The sequence below is a fragment of the Protomyctophum parallelum genome (genome assembly GCF_964188405.1).
Source record: "Protomyctophum parallelum genome assembly, chromosome: 6".
NCBI classification, from domain to species: Eukaryota; Metazoa; Chordata; class Actinopteri; order Myctophiformes; family Myctophidae; genus Protomyctophum; species Protomyctophum parallelum.
In genome coordinates this window covers 42568957-42596945 of record NC_139701.1, presented here as the reverse complement: position 1 = coordinate 42596945, position 27989 = coordinate 42568957, and the positions used below count along the sequence as shown (strand labels likewise).

At 43.8% G+C, this 27989-nt stretch overlaps 1 protein-coding gene across 1 annotated transcript in view; it reads right to left on the bottom strand.

Annotated features, from left to right (window-relative positions):
* Positions 1-7902: 7902 nt before the first annotated feature.
* LOC310859996 (cadherin-2-like) overlaps positions 7903-27989 on the bottom strand; it is a gene marked incomplete at both ends in the record, with an annotated part of 99021 nt that continues 78934 nt past the window's right edge. The window contains 3 exons of the mRNA XM_083766760.1: positions 7903-8112; positions 20369-20533; positions 26885-27024. Of these exons, the coding sequence (XP_083622886.1) occupies positions 7903-8112; positions 20369-20533; positions 26885-27024 (515 nt within the window). The remainder of the gene's footprint in view (positions 8113-20368; positions 20534-26884; positions 27025-27989) is intronic.

Below are 27989 nucleotides of genomic sequence, written 5' to 3'. Positions count from 1 at the left end.
CCAAACTAGGGAGTCTATGGCCAAACTAGGGGTCAAACCCCTTCGGCTAAATTCGGCCATATATCCACTGGCCCAAATGTGCTGACCTCATTTTGTGATGACGGCTATGGCCGTTTTCAGCCCAAGGAGTGTTCTTCGTGCATAGCTAATGCTTGGAATGCATTCAGAATCATGCAAACTCCCTAGTTTGACATGTCACATGCTACTTAAAGCATAATGAACATTTTGCCTTATATAGGTTGTTGATGGTACCCCAACTTTCAGCGGATATGTTAGTAGACACCCTTCCAAACACATTGGTGAAGAAAATTCTTGATAAGGAATTTATTACCAGATTGTATTAATAATCCCCTGACTAACTCATCTTCTAGACCACCTAGATCCGACTTCACCAACAGAGACCCGATTGACACCTAAACAACAAGTTTGGACAGCCCCACCAATTAGTGTTACGGAAAATAGCAAGTGTCTACCCTAGGCCCAGAGGGAGACACAGAACTTTGATGCGGCTCAAATGTTGCACGACTCCTCAAAAAGCTGCCACCAGAGATGAGAGCTGAATTCTGCCGCACAATGCTCTGCGGCCCAGGAGCAACCAACACCATGTTGGAGTTCTCTGAGTGGTTGAAGCACGAGTCCTAGCCATATAGCCTGTGCAAAGGCAAACACCTTGAAGACCTGCTTGAGGTGAACAGTGAGCAGTGAACAGTGAGCGAAAGACTGAAGACAGAAGATCTGCCTTCAGGACTATCAGGCAGGATGTGCAGACACTGAAGGCATCAGTGTCGTTCTGTGTCCCCAGCATGTCAACCAAAGCAATGTTACCAAATCAAAGGAGCCTTCACCTCAAGTCACCTGGGGCTGGGTGAGCAATCGTATCCTGTATCTAGCCTCACAACTAAATACAGACACTTGGCCAGACTGCCGTTTGAAAGGGTCAAACCCTTCATCCTGATTGGGGAAGACCACCCCACCTAATCACACCAACCGAACAAGTGAGGTTGGGGCCTCCAGGTGGGCCAGCAGCCATCTGCACAAGACTGGGCTGGACCCTGCAGGAAAGCAATCTCCAGCCAAGACAATGTAAGTTGACTATAACAGAGCCCCAGAACACAGAGCTCATGAGAAGGATGGAGAAACACTGGCAGGAGGCCACCAAGATACAACGCCACACTGCAGTGGCCAGTGAAGTCAAACTGTGCGTCTTGTGTACCTGAAAGGGACAAGTCAAAGGCCAGAAAGCCCACCTCCTTTTAATGTCCTGTCAGTAGCAACTCAACCTGCAGCTGAAATAAGCCCTGACCCCTCCCAGAGAAAGTTCATCCTTGAAAATGTAATGATTAGTCACCAGAATCAAGATCCTTGGTGGTCTAAAACTTGAGTTATTGGCAAAATAACAGCAGGTTGGTGGTCATTTTGAAAAACAATGGCCTCCATGGTCACAGGACAAATCTAAATAGTACCACTGTATTCCTCATCTTTTAAAAATGTATTATTAGTCGCCAGAATCAACATCCTAGGTGGTCTAAAACTTGAGTTATTGTAAAATAACAGCAGGTGGCGGCCATTTTGAAAAGCAATGGCTGCCATGGTCACAGGACAAATCTAAATAGTACCAATGTATCCCACATCCTTGAAAATGTATGATTAGTCACCAGAATCAAGATCCTAGATGGTGTAGAACTTGAGTTATTGTAAAATAACAGCAGGTGGCGGCCATTTTGAAAAATGGCTGCCATGGTCACAGGGAAAATCTAAATTGTACCACTGTATCCCTCATCCTTGAAAATGTAGTCTTAGTCACCAGAATCAAGATCCTAGGTGGTGTAGAACTTGAGTTATTGTAAAATAACATCAGGTGGCGGCAATTTTGGAAAATGGCTGCCATGGTCACCACGAGACAAATCTGTGATGGCCCTATAGCCAAAAATGTTCCTTAAGGCATGCTCTAACTGTGTGCCAAATTAGAATACGTCCCATTATTCAAAAACTATAACTTTATTGTTTTAGGAACACTTTTGTCAACTCCGTCAGATACATGTCAACTCCGTCAGACACAAAACCTGACGGAGTTGACGTCTGACGGAGTTGACAAAATGTCATTTGTTTTCATCTTAACCCTCTGTAGTACAATGTAGCCATTTTGTTTTTGCTTCATTTGTTAGCTAAACCTAACCCTAAACTAAAATAATAAACATTATTTTGGAATTCTTAACAAAGATCATAATAATGTCCTGACGGAGTTGACATGTAAAAGCTGTGACCACCCTGATATCAACATTGTTTGTTTAAAATATCAAACAATTGAATGCTTGTCAGACCAGGTGCTCCACTGTTGCAACAAATACAAACGGGACTTGGAAAAGGAGTCTTCAGGCTAAATCTGTCGACAATATTTTCTGATTAATTTAAGACTTTTAAAAAACCTGACGGAGTTGACGGGAGACGTGGGACACACATTTGATATGAGATAACTAATGGAAAAAATAAATTAAAATTATTGTGTATATTGTTTGCTATGTTGTTGACAATCTACTTTAATTTAGTATGTATATTTATGTGATTGTGACAGTATTAGACACTTTTTTAGCAGTTTGAAATTATGACCACTTGCTGGGGACAGGCTAAATACAGGCGTTTTTGGGTACAGTGCCTGCTTTTAACTAATTCAGATGGCATATGAAAACAATTATAATGAAATGAATGGCATAATAATGCACAACTGTATTACATGTAACTTTGCAAGTGCTTTTATTTTTATTAAATTAATTTATTTTTAACAATAATAAGGCTCTTATGTGTGGGACATGTTTTTTCCACTTTTGTCCCTCATCTCAAGAATGAGTGATATATATATACATATATATGTATATATGTATATATATATATATATATATGTATATTACGCTACATTTTTAATGTAATGTTCATTCATATTATTCTCTGTCCCGTTCCAAATAAACCAATAAAGTAAAGTAACCACAGATTTCGTCCTTGTCTTTTATTTGTTCGTCTATTTTTTTTGTGTGGCTGATATTGGGGCTTTAAAAGTGTTATGAAACACTTTTAAAGTGTTAAAGCTGACCGACCGGTCAGCCAAATCCATCTTCAACCGCTTATTCATAGTCGGGTGGCGGGGGCAACAGCTCCACCAGAGAGCTCCAGACTTCCCTCTCCATAGCAACATTAGTAATTGTCAAAAATAAGTCTGTGTGTCCAAAAACATAAGTTACTGCACTTTGGCTTTGTAGGGTAGAGCAGTCGGTGCCGTGTCATTAGTCAGAAGGTTAATTTTTCCGAAATTACTATCCCTATCTCTAACCCTAACCTAAACCTAACTTCGGATCTATGGGCAGTTTCCGAGCAGTCAAGGTGCGTTTCTCACCGAAAGGTCTGTCTAGGCCCTTGAATGGCTTCACTTTGGCCGCCACGGCGGGGGGGTCAGCGTTGAGGGGGGGGGGGGGGGGGGGGGCTTCGCTTCGTTCGTGTCGCCGTGCCCCGCTCACCTCGTTCACAGCGCGCGTCTGACGACTTTTGTCACATAATCACGCCGCTCGCGCAAATATTTTTTGTGGGCGGGAACGCAACGTCAGATCTGGACGGTGTTAAAGCTGCTTATCCGAAGAACAGCTCGATCGGAGAGTCACTTCGATCGGGTCATTCCGAAGTTTCGGAACGAGGTCAATTTGTAGTTATGTCACCTCAACGTTTCCGAAGGAAAGGTCCCGGACGTCGGAAGGAGCATGTGTTGCGCTTTAAATGGATGCTCAGGAATGCCAAATGGACCCTTCAGACTTAGTGCGGCAGTAGTTCGCAGTTCGATCCCTGTGGGCTCCCCCAGAGTCAGTGTCGAAGTGTCCTTGAGCAAGACTGTGTGAATGTGTGTGTGTGTGTGTGTGTGTGTGTGTGTGTGTGTGTGTGTGTGTGTGTGTGTGTGTGTGTGTGTGTCAAGCGCCTTGGATAAAAGAGCTTGCAAGATTTACCATTTTGTGATGCGTCTGTCGCCCTCGACAGAAAACAAAGGTCAGCTATACAACACGACCCAACAGTAACATACATGGTCATCAGTCAGTTCTGCAAAAATAAGAACATCTTTCGGACTATATTGGCTCATGGCAGCTGCATGTATACTGTATAAAAAAAAATAACAACAAATTGTAAAATAAAATATCTAAATCCATGCATGACACATTATATGCGTGGCTATACCTCAGATAAACATGTATTTATCTTAGATGTACCTTACCATCGTCTTAAAAAAAGCAACAACGAACAAAACAACAGCGGGAACATATTGCTAGTGCTGCAGTTCCAAACAAACGCTGCGTTGAGCAAAACAAGACGTGTCTTCAAGTCTGTTTGGAATCGCAGCTTTGACGGCGGGCAGGTATAGGGCTGTCACAATTAATACACAATCCTCTAAATCGCAATTATTTTCGATAATCGCAATTATTTTCGATAATCGCAATTATTGTTTTTCTTTTCTTTCTTTTTTGCATAATCGTTTCCGGGTTGAAAAATGTCCACTTGTACATTATGTGAAAAACACTTTGAAAGAAATTCCAAAAGATCAGATCTACAGGCGTACAAAACTTCACCTCGTGAAGTGTTGTACGCGTGTAGATCAACTATTTCCTGTTATATTGTATTTCTTTCTGAAAGAAAATAATTGTGAAATCAGTGATTTTTATATTCATTTGTTGCTGTCGGGAGGAAACCTCATAACTACATTTTTGAGGTTTTAGATTATTATATTTTTTTTGGGGGGGGGGCATAAATCAGTGCTATTGAACACCCTTTACGCCTGTGTGTTGTTTCGAAAATATTGAACCAATGGAAAGTCAAATGTGCTTCAACCTGTCTGCTAAAGCAGGTAACTCCACCACCTCTCTCCCTCTCAGTAATTGACAATATATAAAGTTACAACACCAACTTTGATGAGGCTATATTGCTTTGTTTAAAAAATATATGGTTTTCTTAATTTCCTGGAAAATATATATTTTTAAATTTCCTGAAAAATGAACATTTTGGAGTTATGAGGTTTCCTCGAGATAGCAGAGATATTCAAGTTATTCGTCACACATGCCCCGTGCAGTTTGTAATTACGAAGCCTGAAGGGCAAACAGAAATACACATCTTAACGTTCCAAAAAGAAATACACAATTAAATCGATAATCACAATCATTTTTGTCTGACGATTAATTGGTGACAGCCCTGCGGACAGTAACAGTACGACTACAGAATATGAATACAGTAGATGTGATTGGTCAGGGGTTTCGAGGAGTCCAGATGAATACAGTGATGTGATTGGTCAGGGGTTCGAGCAGTCCAGATGAATACAGTGATGTGATTGGTCAGGGGTTCGAGGAGTCCAGATGAATACAGTGATGTGATTGGTCAGGGGTTTGAGGAGTCCAGATGAATACAGTGATGTGATTGGTCAGGGGTTCGAGCAGTCCAGATGAATACAGTGATGTGATTGGGTCAGGGGTTTGAGGAGTCCAGATGAATACAGTGTTGTGATTGGTCAGGGGTTTGATGAGTCCAGATGAATACAGTGTTGTGATTGGTCAGGGGTTCGAGCAGTCCAGATGAATACAGTGTCGTGATTGGTCAGGGGTTGGATGAGTCCAGATGAATACAGTGTTGTGATTGGTCAGGGGTTTGATGAGTCCAGATGAATACAGTGTTGTGATTGGTCAGGGGTTCGTTGAGTCCAGATCTCACCCTGGATGTGCGAATTTGTGAACGTTAGAAATCCAGTGACACTCATGGGATCATAGTGTGTTCTCTGTCAATCAATCAATCAATCAATAAATCAATCAATCAGAGCTGTCCATGTCTTCTTCCTTACAGTGGTGGGCTTGGCCCACTGGAGTGTTCATCCAGTGTTTTTATCCATGAAAACAGCAAACGCTCACACACTCACATCTGCAAACGCACACGCACGCACTCACACAGGCACACACACACACACACGTACGCACGCATAATTATTTGTGTTACTATACTTGTGAGGGTCTCCGCATTGTGGAACATGCAGGAATTGTATAATAGGACTTACTGTATATTTTATTGTGTTATTATTTTATTATTTCACAACTTCTTACCATTCTGAAACCTGAGTTGAATTGTGCCGCAGTGTCGCACGCCAAAAAATAGCCAAGCACACAAGATCAAGATCACAACAAAGGCATTGTGGGTGTGTTGTAGGGCATTAAGCAACTAGTTGACTAGTTGATAAGAAGAAAAAATAAAAATAATATATATTTTTTTTTTCCCCCTGATTTTGTAGGCCTAAAGATCAGGTAGATTGTAATTATAGTCACCAATGTACACAGTGTTTTAAATGTACAAAAAAACAACCTAATAGGTAGTTAAACAATTAGTCGACTAGTAAACTAGGCAACTAGTCAACTAGTAAAAATTACTAAGTGAATGCCCTAGTGTGTTGCAGCAGCAGCAACTAACTACAAATCAAGCTTAAATCTAAAAACATGTTTCTTTAATCACAAAACAAACAATTCACGTGTGAGTTCTGTGATTCTACGTAATCTGCTATGGGTATGGGCCCTCACAAGCATAAGCAATACAAGTACGCACGCATGCACACCACACACACACACACACACACACACACACACACAATGAGGACGGAACCCTCTGTCGTGGTGAAAGCTCTCCTCAGTGCGTACGTAGGGTCAAAGTTCACCGCTACACACAAACGTCTGCAGGAGCGTTAAAGCCGTGAAGGAAAACGGAAGAGGAAAAAAAAGAAAAAAAAAACTATACCACAATTGAAAGGAATGTACAAAAAGGCACATTTAGACCACCGGTCGGTGCTTCTGTACTGTGAGATTCAAGTGTAAATGTTTTTTTTTTTTTAAGTGTCCGTTTAGCGTTTATATATCGGCGGCTGTAAGCCTATCAGCTGCTCACACTTACAGCCTCGAAAAAAACAAAAAACAAACAAAAACAAATCGAAGAACCACAACGCGGGCGGGCGACCGTCCTTTCCCTTTTCCCCCCGCGTGCGTTGTGTGCTAGCCATGAGGAGGGAAGGCGGGGTTGGCTAGCAAGCTAGCTAGCTAGCGCTAACAACAACAGCGCCCACCCCCCATGTGGTCCTCTTGGTCGTTATACAGTTCCTCAGATGCAGTCTTTTCAGCGATAACTTCTTTTTCAGAGCCTGTGAGTTTTTTTTTTTTTGTCTATTTTAATTTATTGTAAAAAGTGCCACTTCTTCACATTCCTTCCCCCCCGCCCCTCCCCCAAACCGAAAACTCCCCCCCACATCTCTCCTCTTCAGACCCCCCCCCCCCCAACCGTGAGAGTTAAAGGCCTATCCGTATACTCCACTTTTAGATGATGAGGCTGTGACCACTGAAACGGTGTTCACATTATGAGGTGACCACCCGAAACGGTCCAAATGACCTGCAATGGGTCGTGTGGCGTCTGCATGGGGACTGAGAACTTGAATGAATCAATCCATGACGAGGGAACGCCTCAGGTTCTCAGTGTATACCGCGATGAAAAGTCTCAAAGAAGTCTCGGTGGTTGTTCTTCAAAGTGGTGGGTGGTGGTAGTGGTGGTGTGGCCACCGACACGGTGGTCACCTCATAAGCTGACCGCCGTTTTCAACAGTCACCTCATCACCTAAACCTGAGTAGTGTGGGTGATACAGGTGACCACCAAAAACGGTGGTCGGCTTACGAGGGTGACCACCAAAACGGTGGTCAACTTATGAGAGTGACCACCGAAGTGGTGGTCGCCCTTATCATGGTCACCTTATCATCGAAAACTGTAGTATGATAAGGGGGGGGGGGGGGGTTGTCGTAAAACAAAACGAAAAAAATCCCCTGGAAAAAAAAAAAGCGGAGGGCGGTCGTCGGGGTCGTCTCATCAATCGTCCCCTCCTCCCCCGTAGAGGTCGGCCAGCTTGCGGAAGCGCGGCCCCCACTCGCCCAGGTAGTCGTAGTCCTGGTCGCCGCCACTGGAGGCGGTGTGGAGCGAGCTGAGGGAGCCGGCGGCCGAGCCGCTGCCCTCGTAGTCGAACACCAGCAGCGAGTCGTAAGGGGGCGCTGTGGGGTCGTTGTCGGCCGCCTTCAGGCCCTGAGAGAGAGAGAGAGAGAGAGAGAGAGAGAGAGAGAGAGAGAGAGAGAGAGAGGAGAAGAAGAAGGGTTTATCCCATTTAGGCCTGAAATAAACTTTTCTGAAAAACCTTATGTTTCTGTATCAGTGGTGCTCAATATTTCACATCAACATGCGTATCTCTTCCCTGCTCTCTCTCTCTCTCGACCTTGACACTTCTTCACTTGACACTATCAATAAAGGCAGAAAAGGCAAGAACAAATCTAAAAACAAAAGCAAAAAAGAGAGAGAGAGCACTCACTGAGATACTAGAGCAAATTCCAGCTTTTCACCGGAGAAAAACCTTTTTTTTTTCCCAAAATGAAAGGAACAGGCAAACTCATCACTAGAGTCTGAAATAAGTGGCAGAGCTGAAATCGACATGTAAATAAAAATCACACCTGTGTGAACTGAGTGGTGCAACTCCCCCCCCCCCCCCCCTTTCTCTCTCTCTCTCTCTCTCTCTCTCTCTCTCTCTCATTAGCAGGCAACAGTGCAGCACTATCTTTCTCTCTGTTTCTGGCACAACAGCGCCCCTACTGGTACTAATAGTCATACTGGTGCTCATTAACGTCACATAGGCGGACACACATAGGTGAACCAACACATAGGTAGGTGAACACGGACATTGCTGTTTCTTGGAGTGGTTGCACCACTCAAAAATAAATGCTTAACACTAGCATGTCTGAGAGGTCATTTTGACCGGTTTTCTTTTAGATTTTGAAGTTGATAATCTTTGCCCATTAAGCTTTCATGTAGCTATAGGTGTAATGTTAGAGTCCACAGAAGTGAACCTTTCAAGCCTGTTTCCTCAACTCGCTGTTTCTCTGCAGGACATTACTCTATAAGCCATATCTCCAAAACTGCTGGGTCAAACTGAACAACCAATATGTCAATTTGAAGCTATGATTCCCTGCTTTCATATGAAAAAAAGTCCAATGGCAGTCCCTCAGTTAAATTTGGTCACATTTAGATACTTCGATAGCATTTCATGTAGACATAGCGCATAGGCATATAGTTTCATTATAGATATTCCACTGTTACGTTCTTACTAGCCTCGATACCCAGGCTTTCATTTCGTCTGCGCGAAAGATGAAAGCCTGGAAAAAGCCGTGGGCTGAACCAGTCTAAAAGTGGGAGTCAACCCTTCCGGGTGGGCGTCGCTCTAAATGATGTGACGTAGCGCTGCACTAGGGGGGAGAGGAGGGGCCGGGGGTGACGGACAGATCGATGAGATCCAATCAGGGTGCGCGCATTTCTGAGGCGCGACCCGCCCCTCTAGACCAGAAATGTCTCTGCTTAGATCAGGCTACGTTCTTACTAGCTTACGTATGATTCACGATAACTATTTTTTTATCTATTGCCATGTTTCTGTTCTTGCCTAATGTAAATCGCTCTGGATTAAGAGGGTCTGCTAAATGCCAAAAATGGTAAATTTAGGCTGAGGACTGCGGCGCGTGTCGGATAGATACAGCAGGGGGCGTATAGCCGCGTAGCGGGACGCGCAGGGTGACACAGAGAAGAAGGGATTATAGTGGGAAGAGAGAGGATTAGGGTCAGCCCCGGACAGATGTATACACTCCATCTCCTGAGATACGGCAGATTAGAGTCACAAAAGAGCCGACCACGTGCACGCACGGTCACGCGCAGGCACGCATGCCACGCAACGCACGCACGCACGCTCGTATATTATACTTCTTTGGATCTAAAACCTTTATGGACAGTATTGATGCCTGTGTTTTTTTGGCTGTGCATTAGACCATGGGTTCCCAAACCGTTCGGTTTAGCTGTGCATTAGTCTTTGATTGATTGACTGATTTCTTAAAGGACCACTTCACCACTTTTTAACCTATCTTCATATAATAGGTCCTCACTAATAATCATGAAAAAATGGTGCAATTTTCTTCTACTCGGTCTGTGTCTCATAGGAGGGCTGTGGGCACTTCACAAGCCGTCTTCCAGTGACATCATCGATGGGGAATACAAGCTAATAGAAACTGCAGGCTTTCTAGTCCTGAAAAGTTGCAATGCGAAAATGGAAGCCATCGTTCTCACGATAATGAAAATCGAAATATTTTTGTAAAAAGATCTTTGTTTAAAAAAAAAATCTGCCTAATGATGATGTCACTGGAAGACGGTTTCTAAACTGCCCACAGCCGTCCTATGAGACACAGACTGAGTAGAAAAAAATCGTGCCATTTTTTCATGATTATTAGTGAGGACCTATTATATGAAGATAGGTTGAAAAGTGGTGAAGTGGTCCTTTAACAGTGTGGCGACACTAGCGTTGACTCCCATTGTAACAATGGAATGCGGAAGTGCTCGTTCTATCTCAGAGGGATAGTTCCAGCCATATAGGAGAAATGTTTGGAACTATAGGCACCCACCCGATCAAAGCGTGTCGCCACTCTCCTGCTCTAACACTCTGACTCACACATGCTGCAAAATGGTTAAAATGGCGACTTTGTGAAGTCAAGTCGCCGTCCTAAAATGTTGACGTGCTCACAAGTATAGTATTACAAATGCGTGCATGTGCGTGCGTGTGGAGTGAGGGGCTAAAGAGCCACAGGCTTGTCATGTCTGTAGGATTAAGCTGTCTGCCAGAGCGACTGTGGCGCGACGTCGCTGACGACTCCCGACTCCCCTCCTCATTATTCCCCCGGCCCCCCCGCCCCCGCAGATGTCTTAATGTGGGTGCTGGCACACGCACGCACACACGCACGCACGCACGCACAGACACAGCGTGGTAAACATGACGCCATCGATTGGCTCCCGTCGATGACAGGCGCCTCGCTGCCGAGAAGGATGAGTCCCTATAACCGGATTAGGGCTGTCGACGTTCCTCCCAAATTAAGATGCAACATTTGCTCTTAAAAATGTGCCCCCCGGATGTTGAATATAGAATTTATATATTAAAATATATATATTTTACAATCAAATATGCATTTGACGGATGTGGATGAGACTGACAATGAGTTTAATCTGCTTATTGTAACCGCACGATACTATGGTTGAAACAGATCTACACTTTCTGACCACCTGTCCACTGTACCAAGACACCAGAGACACATACTGTACTGACCACCTGTCCACTGTACCAAGACATCAGAGACCACAGACCGTACTGACCACCTGTCCACTGCACCAAGACACCAGAGACACAGACTGTACTGACCACCTGTCCACTGCACCAAGACACCAGAGACACAGACTGTACTGACCACCTGTCCACTGCACCAAGACACCAGAGACACAGACTGACCGAGCGTACAAATGAAACCAAATGGACCCTTCCGTGTCCACTTGGTTTCATTTTACGCTCTCAAGAGTTAAAGACCCAATAGAGGCGTTTGCACATAGAGCGTGTTATTTTCACGCGTTTAGCAAATCCGAAAAAATAAAGAAATCACGTCAACAATTTAATTTAAGGGTCCATTTGGTTTCCAACTCTCCATCATTTAGCTGCATTGGGGGGCCACCTGCCAAGCACAAGCAGTGACCACAGCGGCAATGCGAGCGAGGATTCCAGTCAACAAAGGCAGACAACACTCGGAGAATACGCTAAACGCAAACTCACAAAACAAAGGCGACAGGACATAACAGGTCTGTTAGTCAACGTCATTGTTAAGGACACAAGACCACTGTCTCTAGTGTCGGGAATTGGCTTTAAGGAAAATGCTCCTTTTTTTACGTTACCCCATCACATGCTACACTGTGGAAAAACATCAACCACCAGTATGATCAACTGCGAGAGGAATTAGCAGATGGGATGAAAGACCAGAATGTTTCACTCACCACAGACCTCTGGACCTCTTCCACCATGATGCCATACATCACCGTGACAGCGCATTACCTCACCGACACCTGGGAGATGCAGGCAAAAGTCCTCGTTACCTGCTTAATGCCAGAGCGCCATACGGCGGCCAACATAGCGCTGAAGCTGACAGATGTAATCCGTGAGTGGGGCCTGAATGTTGTGTTCTCGGCTCGGCCAGCGGTCATGATCACCAATAGCCAAGACAATAGCCAGCCACACATTAAGCCTTTCAGACGCCACATTTTCACATGAACTCCTTTCTGATTTATTTATTATTCCACACTCCACAGACGCTGCTGAAGGTACACCGACGTGGACAGCGAAACAGAGGAGGCACCACCACCACCAGTGGCCGTGGCGAAGAAAAAAAAACGCGACTCGAAAGTGACTATGATGAGCTGTTCGGGCCTCACTATGCCAGCACAAAGGCACCGACAGTAAACTATACACATGCGACGAGGAGTTAGTGGAATACCTCCAGATTACCCGCATTCCCACAACGAGCAGCCCTCTGAAGTGGCACGTCATGAGAAGCAGTTCCCTAAAACCTATACCTGGCCGTTCCAGCCACCCTTAGCGAAAGGGTGTTTTCACTCGCAGGGAACACGGGTCACCAGGCAGCGAGCAAGCTTACACCCAGGCAGTGTTGTTTTTGGCAGCAAATTTCTATTTTAGTTTTAGTCATAGTCTCCTGAATAGTTTTCACTTAGTCTTAGGCCTCTTTTTGACGGCGACCATCTCCATATAACACGTCAAAGTCCCGTTGCGTTCTAATTTTTTCTTACCCTTTACACGAGAACGCACACGTTATGATATAATGTGCTATTATGCTATACTGTCGCTAGGTGGCGATAACGGGCTGCCAAATAGACCAGTCACCCACGTACAAGAAGAAGAACCCCTTCTGCGCAACACGGCTCCGTCTTTTTGGCAAATCTAGAACTTCCTGTTTGAGAGCTAGCAAATTTAAGACATTCGGTTGCTTTCAGAATAAAAGTGTCGTTAAATAATTATTACATTACATTATTAGTATTATTATTACATTACAGTTATTGTAAAGACACACATTATGTTTCTGTGTAAAAATAAGTAATTAAATAACACAGAAACAATGTGTGTCTTATAGCATCATTTAAATGCTTAATTTGTAGTTTTAATGTGCAAATAACTTTTTTTAAATACTCTAGAGGGTACTCTTATTTTGAAGAGATAGTCTTACATTTGCTGGCTTAGATTTGCCAAAAAAACAGTGCTGCACACTTCTCTGGCAGGCAGCCCAGAGCATGCAGGCAAAGCGCGCCACGGGATGGTTATATATTTTATAATACATTAGGCTACATAAACGCTGCTGCTGCGGCTGCCGCCTATCACAAGGCATTTTATTTACATCATGGTTTTACATTCACCATCGCTAATGAGCAGCACTTTGTAGGCGAGGAGGGAGGCTTGTTCAGGAACTCCATTATATCATATATGGCTCTGCATCAACATAATAAACATATGCGCTGTGAGCCAACGTGAGCCATGATGTCATAAGTTTTGCGGATTCACCGTTTTGCCTGTTTACACGGAGAAGGGATAAAACGGCGTTCTCAAAGATTTCCACTCTGGAAGGTGGTTTCACTTTGTTGCGTTTTCACCTCCTCAGAACACGGTTCTCGTCTAAACGGACCACGGCAAACGATACTTTATTTTGCCGTTTTCTATGAACACCATCCTCGTGTAAATAGCACCTTAGTCACATTTTAGTCACCTGGAATGTTCTAGTGTTTAGTCTAGTTTTAGTCGACTAAATGTCATACGATTTTAGTCGACTAAATCTACAGTTGATTCAGTCGACTAAAATGTGTTTTGACAGGCCTTGATGTCGTTGTAATGACATATTTTACACTTTGCTGCGACGCGTTGTGAGATTGTATATCTGCTATTTTCAGCATGCAACCCAGCATAAAACTGGATCTCTTGTCCACTAGTCCCTTCCTAACATTTTAGTCTAATTTTTATTTGTTGACGAAATTGTCAGTATATTTAGTCTTAGTTTTAGTCATCATAGATTCGTTTTTATTTAGTTTTTATTTAGTTTTAGTCAGTGAAAAATGGTAGTCGACGAACATTTTTCGTCTTAGTTTTAGTCGACGAAAACAACACTGACACCCAGGCCACGTAGACAAGCTCGTCTTCGTGAATGCCAACTAGTCTATATAACGCCATAAATGAGGAGGACTTTTACACCACAGACACCGACAGCGACGTAGAGTAGGCCTAATATGTTTGACTGTATGTTTTGTTTGGCAGCGGGTGTGTGTAGGCCTGTCTTTATTTTATTTATCACCACAATGGACGTATTGTTTCACCCGGTCAGCTTCATTTCGGTGAGTTTTTTCCATCTCATCGATTGCTGTTTTGTATGCCGGAGTAGAGGGCAAGGCCTGTCTTTATTTGATGTTATTTATCAGGGCCTATATTTGTTGCAATGCAACCCAGTCAGACGCGTTTCACTATGCGGTGAGGTTTGCAAACGTCTTGATTTGAGAATATTGTATTAACAGTTTTCAGAATGACCTACAGTTCAAAAGAAAAAGCGCTATAAGCCTACGACTTGTTCATGCATGTCGCCATTTCAATGCATGTCAGTTCTGTTCATGAATAAACCAATACGTTGGTGTTATGCAACCTGTCGAAATTATTGTGTTCGTTAAATTTCGTTTAATAACTGCTTGTAGATTTGTTATATACATGCTATATTATTTCATGAAGCTTTAGAGAATAGATTGATTGGAAAACTTTCTTGTGACCACTGCGCTCTGATTAACAGTTTAAATCCACACGCACACCAAGAATCGAAATGATCGAAAAAAATAAAACATTCTATTCAGTTTGAAGACATTGAATAATTTAAAGACACTTAAAGACAAATATACACTATATAAAGTATATATATATATGAAAAAGGGAAATCGTCATATCCTATACAGTTAAAGTAAAAAGGGGGTAAACACGTGTAGGCCCTTAAACTTTTTTACAGGGCCAGTTTCGAATTGCAGCCGCCTGTAAGTGACATGTAAAAAAAATGCTAAATGTTAATGTTGCCGTTGGTGCGATCATGTATTGAGTAGTGACAGTCAAATGCTGCTCTTTGTTTTATTACGAGGGGAATTCCACGGGGAACCCCTGATGACGCAGGTGCGGTGCGGAGCCAATCGTGAGGCAGGTTTGTCCCGAATGCGCTGTTTCAATAAGAAGTCTAGAATTGCTCGGTTTTATTGGATAAAAATATATATATATATATCACTGGCGAATAATCGATTAATAATCGACTATCAATGTAGTCGAGTCGACTACCAAAAGTTACGTTTGGTTAATGCCCTAATACACAAACGCACGCACGCACACACGCATGCACGCACGCACAAATGAATGTAATGCACAATCTATGTAAAGCGCCCTGGATAACGGTGCTATATAAATGCACCATTTACAAAGGCACACACACGCGGTGGCACACACACGTGGTGGCACACACACACACACTGTGTGACAAGAGGAGTTAACGGGACATTATGGGCACCGTAAACCTCAAGTTTAGCAGGCATATCACTGTAAATCCCAGGAACATGTGACGCGTTTAAACCTAAACACCATGTGTGTAATAATAAAATGCCAAATGTTTATTAACACATCGATTGCGCAAAACGCTCTAAAGCGCTTTATTAATATCGAACGCCGTCTGCGCATAACGCTCTAAAGCGTTTTATTGGTTTTTTTTATGATTAATGTGCTTCATATTTATACGTGCCCGGACAACATAGAAAGTAACACCGATGTCTCTAGGAAGGTCCGTTATGTGATCCGGGAGTTAAAAGCCCCCCCCTCCTGAAAAGAGGTCTGGTCTATGCGGCATGCCGTATCCATTACGACGTACTGGAGGCGGCCTCGCCGGCATGCACGGCATAGACCAACGCAGATGTCAAGGGGATCTAAAATGGAGGTACCCATGCTAGTGTGTGTGTGAATACACTTGATTCCCCTCCCCTCCTGTTTCTACATGGTTTTTCCCGAGGCAGCAATGTAGGCCCCCCCCTCTTCGTTTCGGATCGTCGCATTTCAGTTTCAGTCCCCCCCCCACTCACTTACCCACTGTGGCTGTGCCTCGAACTGCCTTTCACCGCTGCTTCGTCCTCTCATTCTCGGAAAGAAATAGCCCTCTGCCCGACGTTACTAGGAGAGATCACCGCCGTGGAACCCCCCCCAGGCCCGCGTTGTGATCGCTTTGCATCTCTCTCATTCTCGGAAAAAGGATATAACGCCTCCAACTGCAACCGCCGCTTCGTCCTCTCATTCACTCGGAAAAATAGCCCTCTGCCCGACGTTACTAGGAGAGATCACCGCCGTGGAACCCCCCCCAGGCCCGCGTTGCGATCGCTTTCCACCTCGTCCTCTCATTCTCGAAAAAAGAGAGCCCTCTGCCCGTATATAAGAATAATCTGCAACGGTCGCCATGTCATAATGATACGCGAAACGAATGACGTATTATGAGAGAGATGATCAACTGGCCGCTTTATATGTCTTGACCACCCATGTTTGGGCAAATAACCCCGTATAGCGATTCTCGACTCGACACCGTGGATCACCATTAGCCATAGAGCCTTCGCCAGGCAACACTATCCGTACTCCGTAGTGTGGTTGTAACTAGGGTTGGGATTCGTTAGGATTTTAACGGTTCCGGATCCTTCCCGGATCCCTCTTAACGGTTCCGGTTCCTAACGGTTCCCTTAACGGATCCTAATATAATTTTTTTCCCCGTTTTTCTGACATAGATTATGCTTATATTATAACTAACCTAACCAAGTACATAATAAACACAAATTAATTAATTAAATTATTGAAAATGCACTTTACAATTATGAGGTGGCACTATTAGAAAATGCACTTTACAATTATGAGGTGGCACTATTATTTAAACTTCACCACCACCAGCAGCAGCAGCTAGGCACCACAACAATATCATTGTTGCAATTTGTACTGTATATTAAATATACAGTACACAATATTGATATTGTTGTAGTGACAAATGTTGTCTTTAATGTTCAAATTAATTTAATATGAAGGACCCCTTACCCTAATGGAAACAAGCCATAGTGCTTTCTTGGATTATAGCAGACCTTGTATTGAACTGTAGGCTACGTTCCTGTGCTTTTTTTCTGCAAATTGTTTATAAAGTAATCAATCTATGGCGGTATATGCACCTAAACGCTGGGCTCTCAACAGCCACGCAATTAATTTAGAGCCAAATTAAAAGCACGTTAGTAGTTTTTATTTTCCATTACGTTACTAGCCTGGGGAAAGTAAACCAGCCTTGCATCAGATCGTCCCCCGCTGGCTGTGGTGAAGCTGCGGGGAGAGCAGGCACGGCTTTCCGCATGGCTCTCAAACGCGATGTGTAGGCATATTGATTTTGAGATGTTTCCTCTATGTTCACGTGGTACAAGTTGCAACAACCTTTGCTAGCAACTCTCGCATTTATTGCACTTTGCATGCTCACTGCTCAGCCTCAGTCATTTCCCTCTCTGTTAACCACACTTTGGCGACATACTTATACTGTCCCACTCGCTCCACAGCGGTCGCTGAATGCACAGAACAGTGGGCGTATCCTCCCCGACCCCACTCACTCATGTAGGTGGGGTGACGTCACCCCAGGCTCTGCTTGCATGCAGGCACAGACACAGCGGAGCTAAATGACAACTGATGAGATCCGTTTGGGGAACCGTTAATAAAAAAACGATGGAACCGGCTCCGGATCCGCAATGTCGGAACCGGGTCTGAAATGGACCCGGTTCCGAATCCCAACCCTAGTTGTAACCGACTTTTTATTCATTATAATTGCAGTGATAAGACCGCAATGAAGGCGTCTGCGACGTAATCGACCCGTTTGTAATGTACAGTATAACGAATACACATTGATTAGAGTCTCTCTCTCTCCTCCTTTCCACCGCTTATCTCTCCTGAGGTTCTTTGCCCCAGAACATGTCCAGACATGTCTGTCAACAACGACTAACGTGTCTCACCGTTACACAATACACTATCGTTCTGAAACGATCGGAAGGTAGACTGCCTGGTACACTGATCAAGACATGTGTTGCCCCCCCTGTTACTGAGACAATTTCAGATATGTCTATAGTATGTACATGTCGCTATATGCCTTGTCTAAAATACTATTTTTCAGAGAGGATTTCAGAGAATGAAGGACCTGAAGAACTATTATTCACAAAATAAGGCCTATAGCGACATGTACATAATATATACCGTATGAAACAGAAGACTCTCTGCTTTCATAAGAAAAAAACTAATACTGTAATAATAATAAAAATCACACCCCTGTGAAGTGAGCAGTGCAATGTTGCAACATTGCACTGCTCACTTCACAGGGGTGTGATTTTCATTATTATTACAGTAGAAGTATTTTTCTTATGAAAGCAGAGAGTCTTCTGTTTCATACGGTATATAGTATGTACATGTCGCTATATGCCTTATTTTGTGAATATTTAGTTGTCAGTTCCTTGTCTTGTCTAAAATACTCTGAGGATTTCAGAAAATGCATGGACCTGAAGAACCATTATTCACAAAATAAGGCCTATAGCGACATGTACATATGATATACCGTATGAAACAGAAGACTCTCTGCACCCATGTGAAGTGAGCAGTGCAATGTTGTGCAACATTGCACTGCTCACTTCACAGGGGTGTGATTTGTATTATTATTACAGTAGAAGTATTTTTCTTATGAAAGCAGAGAGTCTTCTGTTTCATACGGTATATCATATGTACATGTCGCTATAGGCCTTATTTTGTGAATAATGGTTCTTCAGGTCCATGCATTTTCTGAAATCCTCTCTGGTGGGCGCAAGCTGCATTCAACAGCCAATTACTGACAAACTATACATGGGACCATGTGTATTTGTTTTCCTCCTAAAAGTAGACATTCAGGGCTTTCATTCAGTGTGTAGTATGTATATGATATTATTTGTGTTCATTTTTATATCTGTCTGTCAATGTCTGTCAACTTCAACCTTCCATATCTCTGCTGTTTTTTCAAAAGAGCAGCGTGCAGCGAAAAGCAGGTTTTAGAAAAAGGTCAATATCTCCAGAATGGAAGATGGTAGAATCATATATTTTTTTTTAAATTGAAGTGGACTAGTTTGGCGTTCTTTTGATTTATGCGATGTGCGATGTGCTATAAGAGGCCCCTCGCTGTGGGCCCCTAAAAAGTTAAAAAGTCCAATGTTAATCGTGTAGCACAAGCAATCCTGAGTAGAATTTCAAGCGTTAGCAATCAATGTGTTAATGGTCATAAAATACAGTAGAACACGAGTTCATACAGAGAACACCTCACGAGAACACCTAGTGTTCAAATTCAAGTTCAAACACCTATATGACTGACTTTGATTGTAAAAACTAAACACGTTTATGTGTTTAAAAAGTGTTACAGGCGATTAAACATGTTCTTCTGTTTATAATCTAAACACTATGACACGTTTAAAAAGTGTTACAAATATGTGTTTAAAACAGTTTATAACCTAAACGCTTGGGTTTAGTGTAAGTAATATACGGTAATATACAGTCGTGATGGTGCAATTTGGGAGTTTACCGGAGTTTGTTGGCAAGTTTAACGGGAGTTTCCTGTAATAATATACACATCAATTCCATGCTTTTTGTGCAGTGACAAACACACACACACACACACGCACACACACACACACACACACACACACACACACACACACACACACACACACACTAGGGCTGACCTCGATTAGTCGAATAGTCGACCCGATAGACTCCAGAATCTCAATCTCACCTGCTGCGCTCAATCTGGCTAATGACAAGCCTCTCAGTCGACGTTCGCCAAAAAAACTACTATCAGTCGACTAACGGCAAATGTAATTCATGTTAATTTCGACTATAAAAAAATCCTTATAGTCGGGGACAGCTCTAACACACGCACACACGGAGAGAGCGGGGGCAGCAGGGCCGGATTAACACCTCTGAGGGCCCCTGGGCACTGAAGCTAGAAGGGCCCCCCCCTTCACGCGCACGCAACATTGTTGCTGTTTTGTAGCCGTTTTGGGGCAGTTTTATGCCGTTATATTGGCCTATTTCCGGTTGCCTACCCCCCCCCCCACCTCCCCAGAGTGACAGCCAATCTAGCGCATTGTTGCTGCTTTAGACACAATTGCACTTTTCAGCTGCCCTTTTCACCAACAATAAAACACTAATCTTTTTAGACACCATTTATTTCATTCGGATTAGCAGGGAAATTATCTGTGGAAATAAAATAATTAGAATTAGATTTTTTTTTTTTTGAGGGGCCCCTGGTGCCAAAGGGCCCCTGATCCGGCCCTGGGGGGCAGTGTGTTGTTGTACCTCGTGGATGAAGTCTCCTATGTCGCCGGGCTGCGGAGCGGCCGACCTCAGCGGGTACTGGTGGTCGCGGTGGAGCGGCCTCTCGTCCAGCCGCCGGACCCCGACCTTCACGCACTCCGACGGCTCCAGGGCGTCGGGCTGCTGCAGCTGGCTCAGGTCGTAGTCCTGGGGGGGGGGTACGCCACGCACGGACACACACACACAAAGCAGTGTTGTTTTTGGCAGCACATTTCTATTTTTAGTTTTAGTCATAGTCTCCTGAATAGTTTTCACTTGGTTTTAGTCACATTTTAGTCACCTGGAATGTGTTGGTGTTTAGTCTAGTTGTAGTCGACTAAATGTCATGAGATTTTAGTCGACTGAATCTACAGTTGATTCAGTCGACTGAAATGTGTTTTGACAGGCCTTGATGTCGTTGTAATGACATATTTTACACTTTGGCTGCATGCTGAAAATAGCAGATATACAATCTGTATTATATATCTGCTATTTTCAGCATGCAACCCAGCATAACACTGGATCTCTTGTCCACTAGTCCCTTCCTAACATTTTAGTCTAGTTTTTATTTGTTGACGAAATTGTCAGTATATTTAGTTAGTTTACTTAGTTTTAGTCATCATAGCACAGTTTTCATTTAGTTTCCATTTAGTTTTCTTCAGTGGAAAAAGGTAGTCGACGAACATTTTTCGTCTTAGTTTTAGTCGACGAAAACAACACTGGGACGCACGCACGAACACACACACAAAGCGAAATTAAATCCTGAATACTGCACAGGTGGTGGCGATGATGATGATGATGATGATGATATATGATGTGACCGTCGTGTCAGTCCCGACCCCATTCAGAGCGACGAACGAAGGCACCAGGAAATAATTCTCCATTATTATTATTTTTTTTCTTTTTCTTTTTTTATACCATAGACGTTTCTATGCCTGAGGAAGGTCGAAAGGCCGAGACGTAAATGTGCGCGCCACCAAGTGGGCAGCGCTATGAGCTTGTAGGGGTTAAATGAGAAGGGTTAAAATGAAGAACGACTGACATTTTTAGAATCTGATCTCAGGTCAGAATGGGTTAACCTTTGGCCTACAATTCACGGAAAAAACGGAATTAATCGAAAAATCTAAACCTCCCGTTAACGGAGAAAACGGAATGACAATCAATATCAGTTATCGCGGGGTCAAAAGATCAAAAATGTATATTACCAAAAAACGGCCGAAATCCGCGTGATCGTGCGCTATCGTGCACGCGCGCCGTCTCTATGTGCGTCGCTGTAAAAAATGTGATATTTTGCGATCTTTTGGGGTTGATTTGAGGTTAATTTGACTTAGTTATGAAAAATATAGCATTAGCTTAGCAATCCGGACCAGCCAAGCTATTGACTAGGGTCAAACTATTACAGGATGTTGTTGATCGTTGAGCCGGAAGTGACTTAGGAAGATCCGTCTATTTTAGCCAAAATCAGCATAATGATGCTTTCCCGCCATCTGGTGGCGAATCGAGAGAATAGATTTGCAATGAATGCAATGAAAAAAAACATCTCTTCAATCCACCAGATCTTTCTTGTATGTTAAAACGATGAATTAAAAATATGCCAATTTGTTACCCAAACAAAAAAATTGGGAATGGCAGTCTAAGGGTCAGACCAGTGTGTGTCCAGTGGAAACCTCGTATGAATCTGATGTCAGGTCAGAATGGGTTAATCAGACCAGTGCGTGTCCAGTGGAAACCTCGTATGAATCTGATCTCAGGTCAGAATGGGTTATTCAACGAGGGCCACCTCGGAGTCTATAGACCGATTCCGTAGCGGTTTCATGTTCGCAGCCTACGTATTTCCTGTAGGCGGACTCGACGTAGCTACGGGGATAAAACCCTCACCAGGCGCACCTCTTCCACTACAGTGAACGGCAGAGTGACTGATGTTAGTTTGCCTCAAACTTTACTCCTTTACCTGCTTTTTTACTAACACTAACATTACAAAGATGCCCAGAACATCGAGATGAACCTGTGTAGTTTATGGCTGCTCCAACAGTAGTGGCAACATAAAAAATAAAATAAAACGGAATGTCTAATATCCACTGCGGTGGCTGAGACCAGAGCCATTGAGTAATGGTTGAGACGAAGCAGGGAAAGATACATATCGCCAGTCTTACCCAATACCAAATCTTTCTGTTATATGAACACAAGGCTGCTGTATTTTATACCTCATACTAAGCATTTAAAGTATGAGGTATAAAGTACACTGGCGTTATGTATCTTTCACTGCTTCGTCTCAACCATTACTCAATGGCTCTGGTCTCAGCCACCACGGTGGATATTAGACATTCCGTTTTATTACATTTTTTATGTTGCCACTACTGTTGGAGCAGCCATAAACTACACAGCATTGTGAATTTTCTTCTCGGAGATAGTTATACAACCATATAGGAGACGTTAGCTTAACTATACTTTTGAAATGTGACAGCAGTAGGGCCTGCATAAGGAGAAGAGACTGGAGCAGCACGGACATTTAGAGCCTTTTATTTAGGTGCTAAGTATACAAACGACTAACGTTTCGACCTTGCGGTCTTCATCAGCAGTAGGGCCTGTTGCAATGTTTTTGCATTACATTCAACATTTGCGAAAGTAGGCTATAGCAGCAATTTATTCAAATGTAGTTCTATGTACACACAAACACACACACACACACACACACACACACACACACACACACACACACACAGACACACACACACACACACACACACACACACACACACACACACACACACACACACACACACACACACACAGTGTAACCTTGCATCAGCTGAATCCCTCAGTAACAATGTACAGTATGCTAATGCATGCTACATGTTTTTTCCATTTTCCAACCCCCCCCCCCCATGGGGGTGCCGGGTACATACTCAGCCAGACGTAAAGCGCCTCAGGGGCGTTATCCCATTTGGGCCCGACGTTGAAATCTTTTTAAAATTAAACCTCATGTTTCTATATCAGTGGTTCTCAATATGTCATGTCAAGGACGCCACTAATTATATAGTAATTTGCCTCCGCCCCTCTCCCATCTGAAAATATGTTGTTCCAAGGACCCCCCCCCCCCCACCCCAGAAGCAAAGATTTGAGTTCCAAACGTTCGCTCTGAAATAATTAATATTCAAAGATTTGCGACACATTTTCACGATAAAAAAAAAAAATATAGCAGATCTACAAGTTCATATAGCGCTGCCCTCGGTGATCTGCTATACTTTTCAATAGCTAAAGAATAACATGATGCTTTTAAAAACACCCAAAAGGGGTTCTTGCCCAAAAGGGGTTATATAGCCTGCAGTGCACGACTGTTAAAAGTTTTACAGCTATGAAACGACACGAGTTCACGCTGGGGCTTTATTGGGGGAAAGAGAAAATATTTTACACGGCGGTGGCAGATTACCACCAAACATAACTTATAGTGCCTCCCCCTGGCCAGCCGGGGCGTCTGACGGAGGGGAAAGGAACTGTTTGGAATAACGTGTTCCTTCCACGCGCTATATACGTCCATCAGGTGCAAAAGGAGCAACTTGGACACTCAGGCATGATATGAAGGAAGCATGCGTTCAAGTCCGTTGCTCTCCCCTTGTCCCCCATATATGGGGACTAGGTTGGCGGAGGGTGTGTAGAGCCCAGGATCACATTAGATGATTGACACAGGGGTGAAAAATGGGTTACAAAAGAAAACAAACATAACTTATAGGTCCCATGCAGGGACAGACTGAAGCTATAAAGCCGCGGGGAGATGGACCGTGTTGCCGTTGTGTAGCGCTGCGTGCGTGGGCCGGTCTTTTCACCTCATGTTGCAGCTTAACCCATTCTGACCTGAGATCAGATTCATATGAGGTTTCCACTGGACACACACTGGTCTGATTAACCCATTCTGACCTGAGATCAGATTCTAAAAGTGTCAGTCGTTCTTCGATTTTTCAAAAAATAGCAGACCTACAAGCTCGTAGCGCGCCACTCGGTGGTGCGCTATGAGCTTGTAGGTCTGCTATTTTTCAATAGCTAAAGCATAACATAGTGCTAATACCAAAATGGGTTCCCGTTCAGAATTGGTTAATCCCTATTCAGTATTTTAGCCGTGACGTGAGCGCCCCCCTCCACAGATACTTCCGGGTCCTATACTTTTGTGTCGCTTTTGTGTCCCCATAGAGGTATATACTGTGACGCTCCGTCTGACTAAATCTGAGACGAAAACAACCACGAAAGTCTCATTTTACTGCTTTCCTCGCAAAACAACAAAGCTACTGCTATCCCAAATCTGGCTGTGACAAGGCCGTCTGCCCTACACGGAATACTATCGCCATTTTATTCCATTGTGTCAACTAAATCCTCATTAATTGCAGACTAGATTCAACACAATAATAGTCTTTATTGTCTCCAAATTATATATTTTCTTTGTCATGGACACTTGTACAAAACATTAATAATTCTACTCGAGTTGGAAGCATTAAGACCCATTTTAACCCTCAATGGCTTCCTTTCTGAAAAATAATGTCATTGTAAAAAGATTCACCTATTTACAATGAGAAGCGGACGGGAGCTGGTGCCACTTGGACCCGGACGTAACGTAGCACTACAAAATGACGTCGGACTTAAATACTGAATAGAGCGTCGCAGTCCCGGGAAAATGAATCCCCGTTCATTTTTCTCATAGACTTTTCAGAACGTATTTATTTAAAGACGTTTGCGCCGCGGACAAAGCCGACTCTTGTCGTGACAAATCATTACAATAAACACAATGTTTTGGGGCCACCTATGGGGGGGTGGGGTGGGGGGCCCGTTTGCATGACGGTGGCCCAGGGACCCATCAGGGGCCCATAATCTCTAGATCCACCTATGGGGGGTGGGGGAGGCCCTTTTGCATGACGGTGGCCCCCATGGGCCCATCAGGGGCCCATAATCTCTAGATCCGCCTATGGGGGGTGGGGGGGGCCCTTTTGCATGACGGTGGCCCCCAGGGGCCCATCAGGGGCCCATCATTTCTAGATCCGCCGATGGGTCGTGCGACGGAGCACAAATGAGGCTTCATACCGCAGCGTGGAGCATTGACACTGACTTCCTGTCGGGAGTCCTCCAGAGAGCCAATCAAAGAGCTGGATGTGACCTTCAGCAGTGCTGCAAAGCATGTACTCAAGTACTGAACTTAAGTACAATTTATTGGATTTTTTCTTTTTTTTTTACTTTACTGGGGTATTTCCAACTTTTACTTTTACTAGAGGGAAATATTGTACTTTTTCACTCTAATACGGTTATTTGCAAACTTGCACCACTCAGTTCACACGGGTGTGTGTTATTTTTTTACTATTTTGGAAATCTCTTCAAAATAGTTAAACTAGCCGATCTACATCTACACGTTGTGAGCTTGTATAGATCTACATCTACACGTTGTGAGCTTGTATAGATCTACATCTACACGTTGTGAGCTTGTATAGATCTACATCTACACGTTGTGAGCTTGTATAGATCTACATCTACACGTTGTGAGCTTGTATAGATCAGCAATTGGGACCAAAATGTGTTCCATGTGTCCTAACCCTTCCAGTGGTCAACAACAAAGTCCGTCATTTCCACCGTTTTGTTGTTGTCTTTTAAAGTGTCCTGTTCTTGAGGGAAAAAAAAGAAGGCCCAGATTTAGTTGAGCTAAACGGGAAAGCACGGCTTAACGTTCTTCATAAGAGCCCGCGCAGAGTGCAACACGTGAAGGGCCCTTCTCAAAAGGAGAAAGCAATTAATCCCGCTTTGGGAGAATCTTCTCTTTTGTTGTGGACTTAATCCCAGCCTATGTGTGCCGTGGGGCGGGGCTCATGGGGCTGGGCTGTGAACCAGCGGTCCATTTTTAAACGTCTTCATGGTTAAAGGAGAATTCCATGCTAGAAGGCTTTCTTACCTTTCTTTGTAGTCGTTACGTCCCCGCCAAAGAGGTCCAGGTGTGTTTTTGTGCAAAGACTCCTTATTGGCTGTTTCCCCTACCATAAGCCCTCAATGAATTGCATTGAATTGAATGGGAATTGAATGAGGCTATGGGGTGTTGTGTGCTAATCCGCTTATTTCCATCTAAATAAGTAGTAATATTATTTACATTATGAAGAGAGGATATATACAAAAATAATAATAATTTGAGCGATGGAAATAAGTGAATTAGCACAACACCCCATATAGCCCCATTCAATTCCCATTCAATTCAATGCAGTTCATCGAGGGCTTATGGTAGGGGAAATAGCCAATAAGGAGCTTTTGCACAAAATAACACCTGGACCTCTTTGGCGGGGACGTAACGACTACAAAGAAAGGTAAGAAAGCCTTCTAGCATGGAATTCTCCTTTAACTGAACCGACCACAGTGTGCAACGGAGTTACTAGAAGTGTCTCACACGAAAGCGGGACAATTGAAGTGTTTTTCACGTGAAAACGACCGCATGTGCACACACGTGCGTGTGTGGGTTTGCGTGTGCGTGCGTGCGTCTGTGTGTGTGTGTGTGTGTACCTGGTCCTCCTCCCCTCCCCCCTCCTCGTCGTATTTCAGGATGTTGTCTCTCACGTCGTCCTCGGGGTCGATCAGAAGCTGCTTGGCCTGACGCTCCTTGTCTCTCCTCTTCATCCACATCACGAACATCAGCACCAGCACTACACGCACGCACGCACACACGCACAACACACACCACACACACACAGTGTTAACTCAGCTCCTCTACATCCACATCACGAACACCAGCACTACACTACACTCACGCAAGCACGCACGCACGCACACTTTCGACATCTTTGCGTTTGCGTTTCACATTTCGACGAGACGTTATTGAACGCAAAAACAATAGCATATTTGCTCTGAACTTGGGGGGGAAACTCAACAACACGTGTTGTTTCAATCACAGGACTGCAGATTGGCCAGGAATGCGCATTCCTGCAAAGCTGCAGTGCCTCTCGCGACTGATTAACGGCCATTATATACCGGCCGGGGCTCCTCCCACACGCATGAACACAAGCATGCTCCTCGTGCTTCCTCGTGATTGGCAGAGAGGCATTAACCAATTGCCAACGTTTTCTCTGGCTATAGCGTGAGGCTGATATTAGTGCTCTTATTTACTTTTTTATTTAAAGGGGGGGGGGGGGGGGTGAGGGGGGGGGGGGGATTTTTTTGATCGCCTCATATGAGAACTGTGTTTGAAAAAATAGACATGTCGTCCCGGGCCGCTTCACTCATGAAGAATCAGCTGTTGTTACTGCTGCTGATTAGTTACATTTTCGCTGGAAAATATGATGCGCTGACTTTCGCAAACGATACGGAGACAACCGCTGCGCAAAAAGCATGGAACACGGAGTGTATATATTACAGGAAACTCCCGTTGAACTTTCCAACAAACTCCCGGAATTGTACCGTCACACCTGTATATTACCGTATATTAACCGTATATATGCTGCTCCTCTTTTCACGCAGTGAACGCCTCGAGACATCTTGTTTATATTTTTGGACCACAGTGCTTATATGAGACGATTTTCAAGATGACCCCCGCATGTTATTGTCGCATAGAGAAAGTGACGTCAGGCCTTCGGCGCTCTATATGTGTGTGCCTGAGGGTGGCGCTATAGAG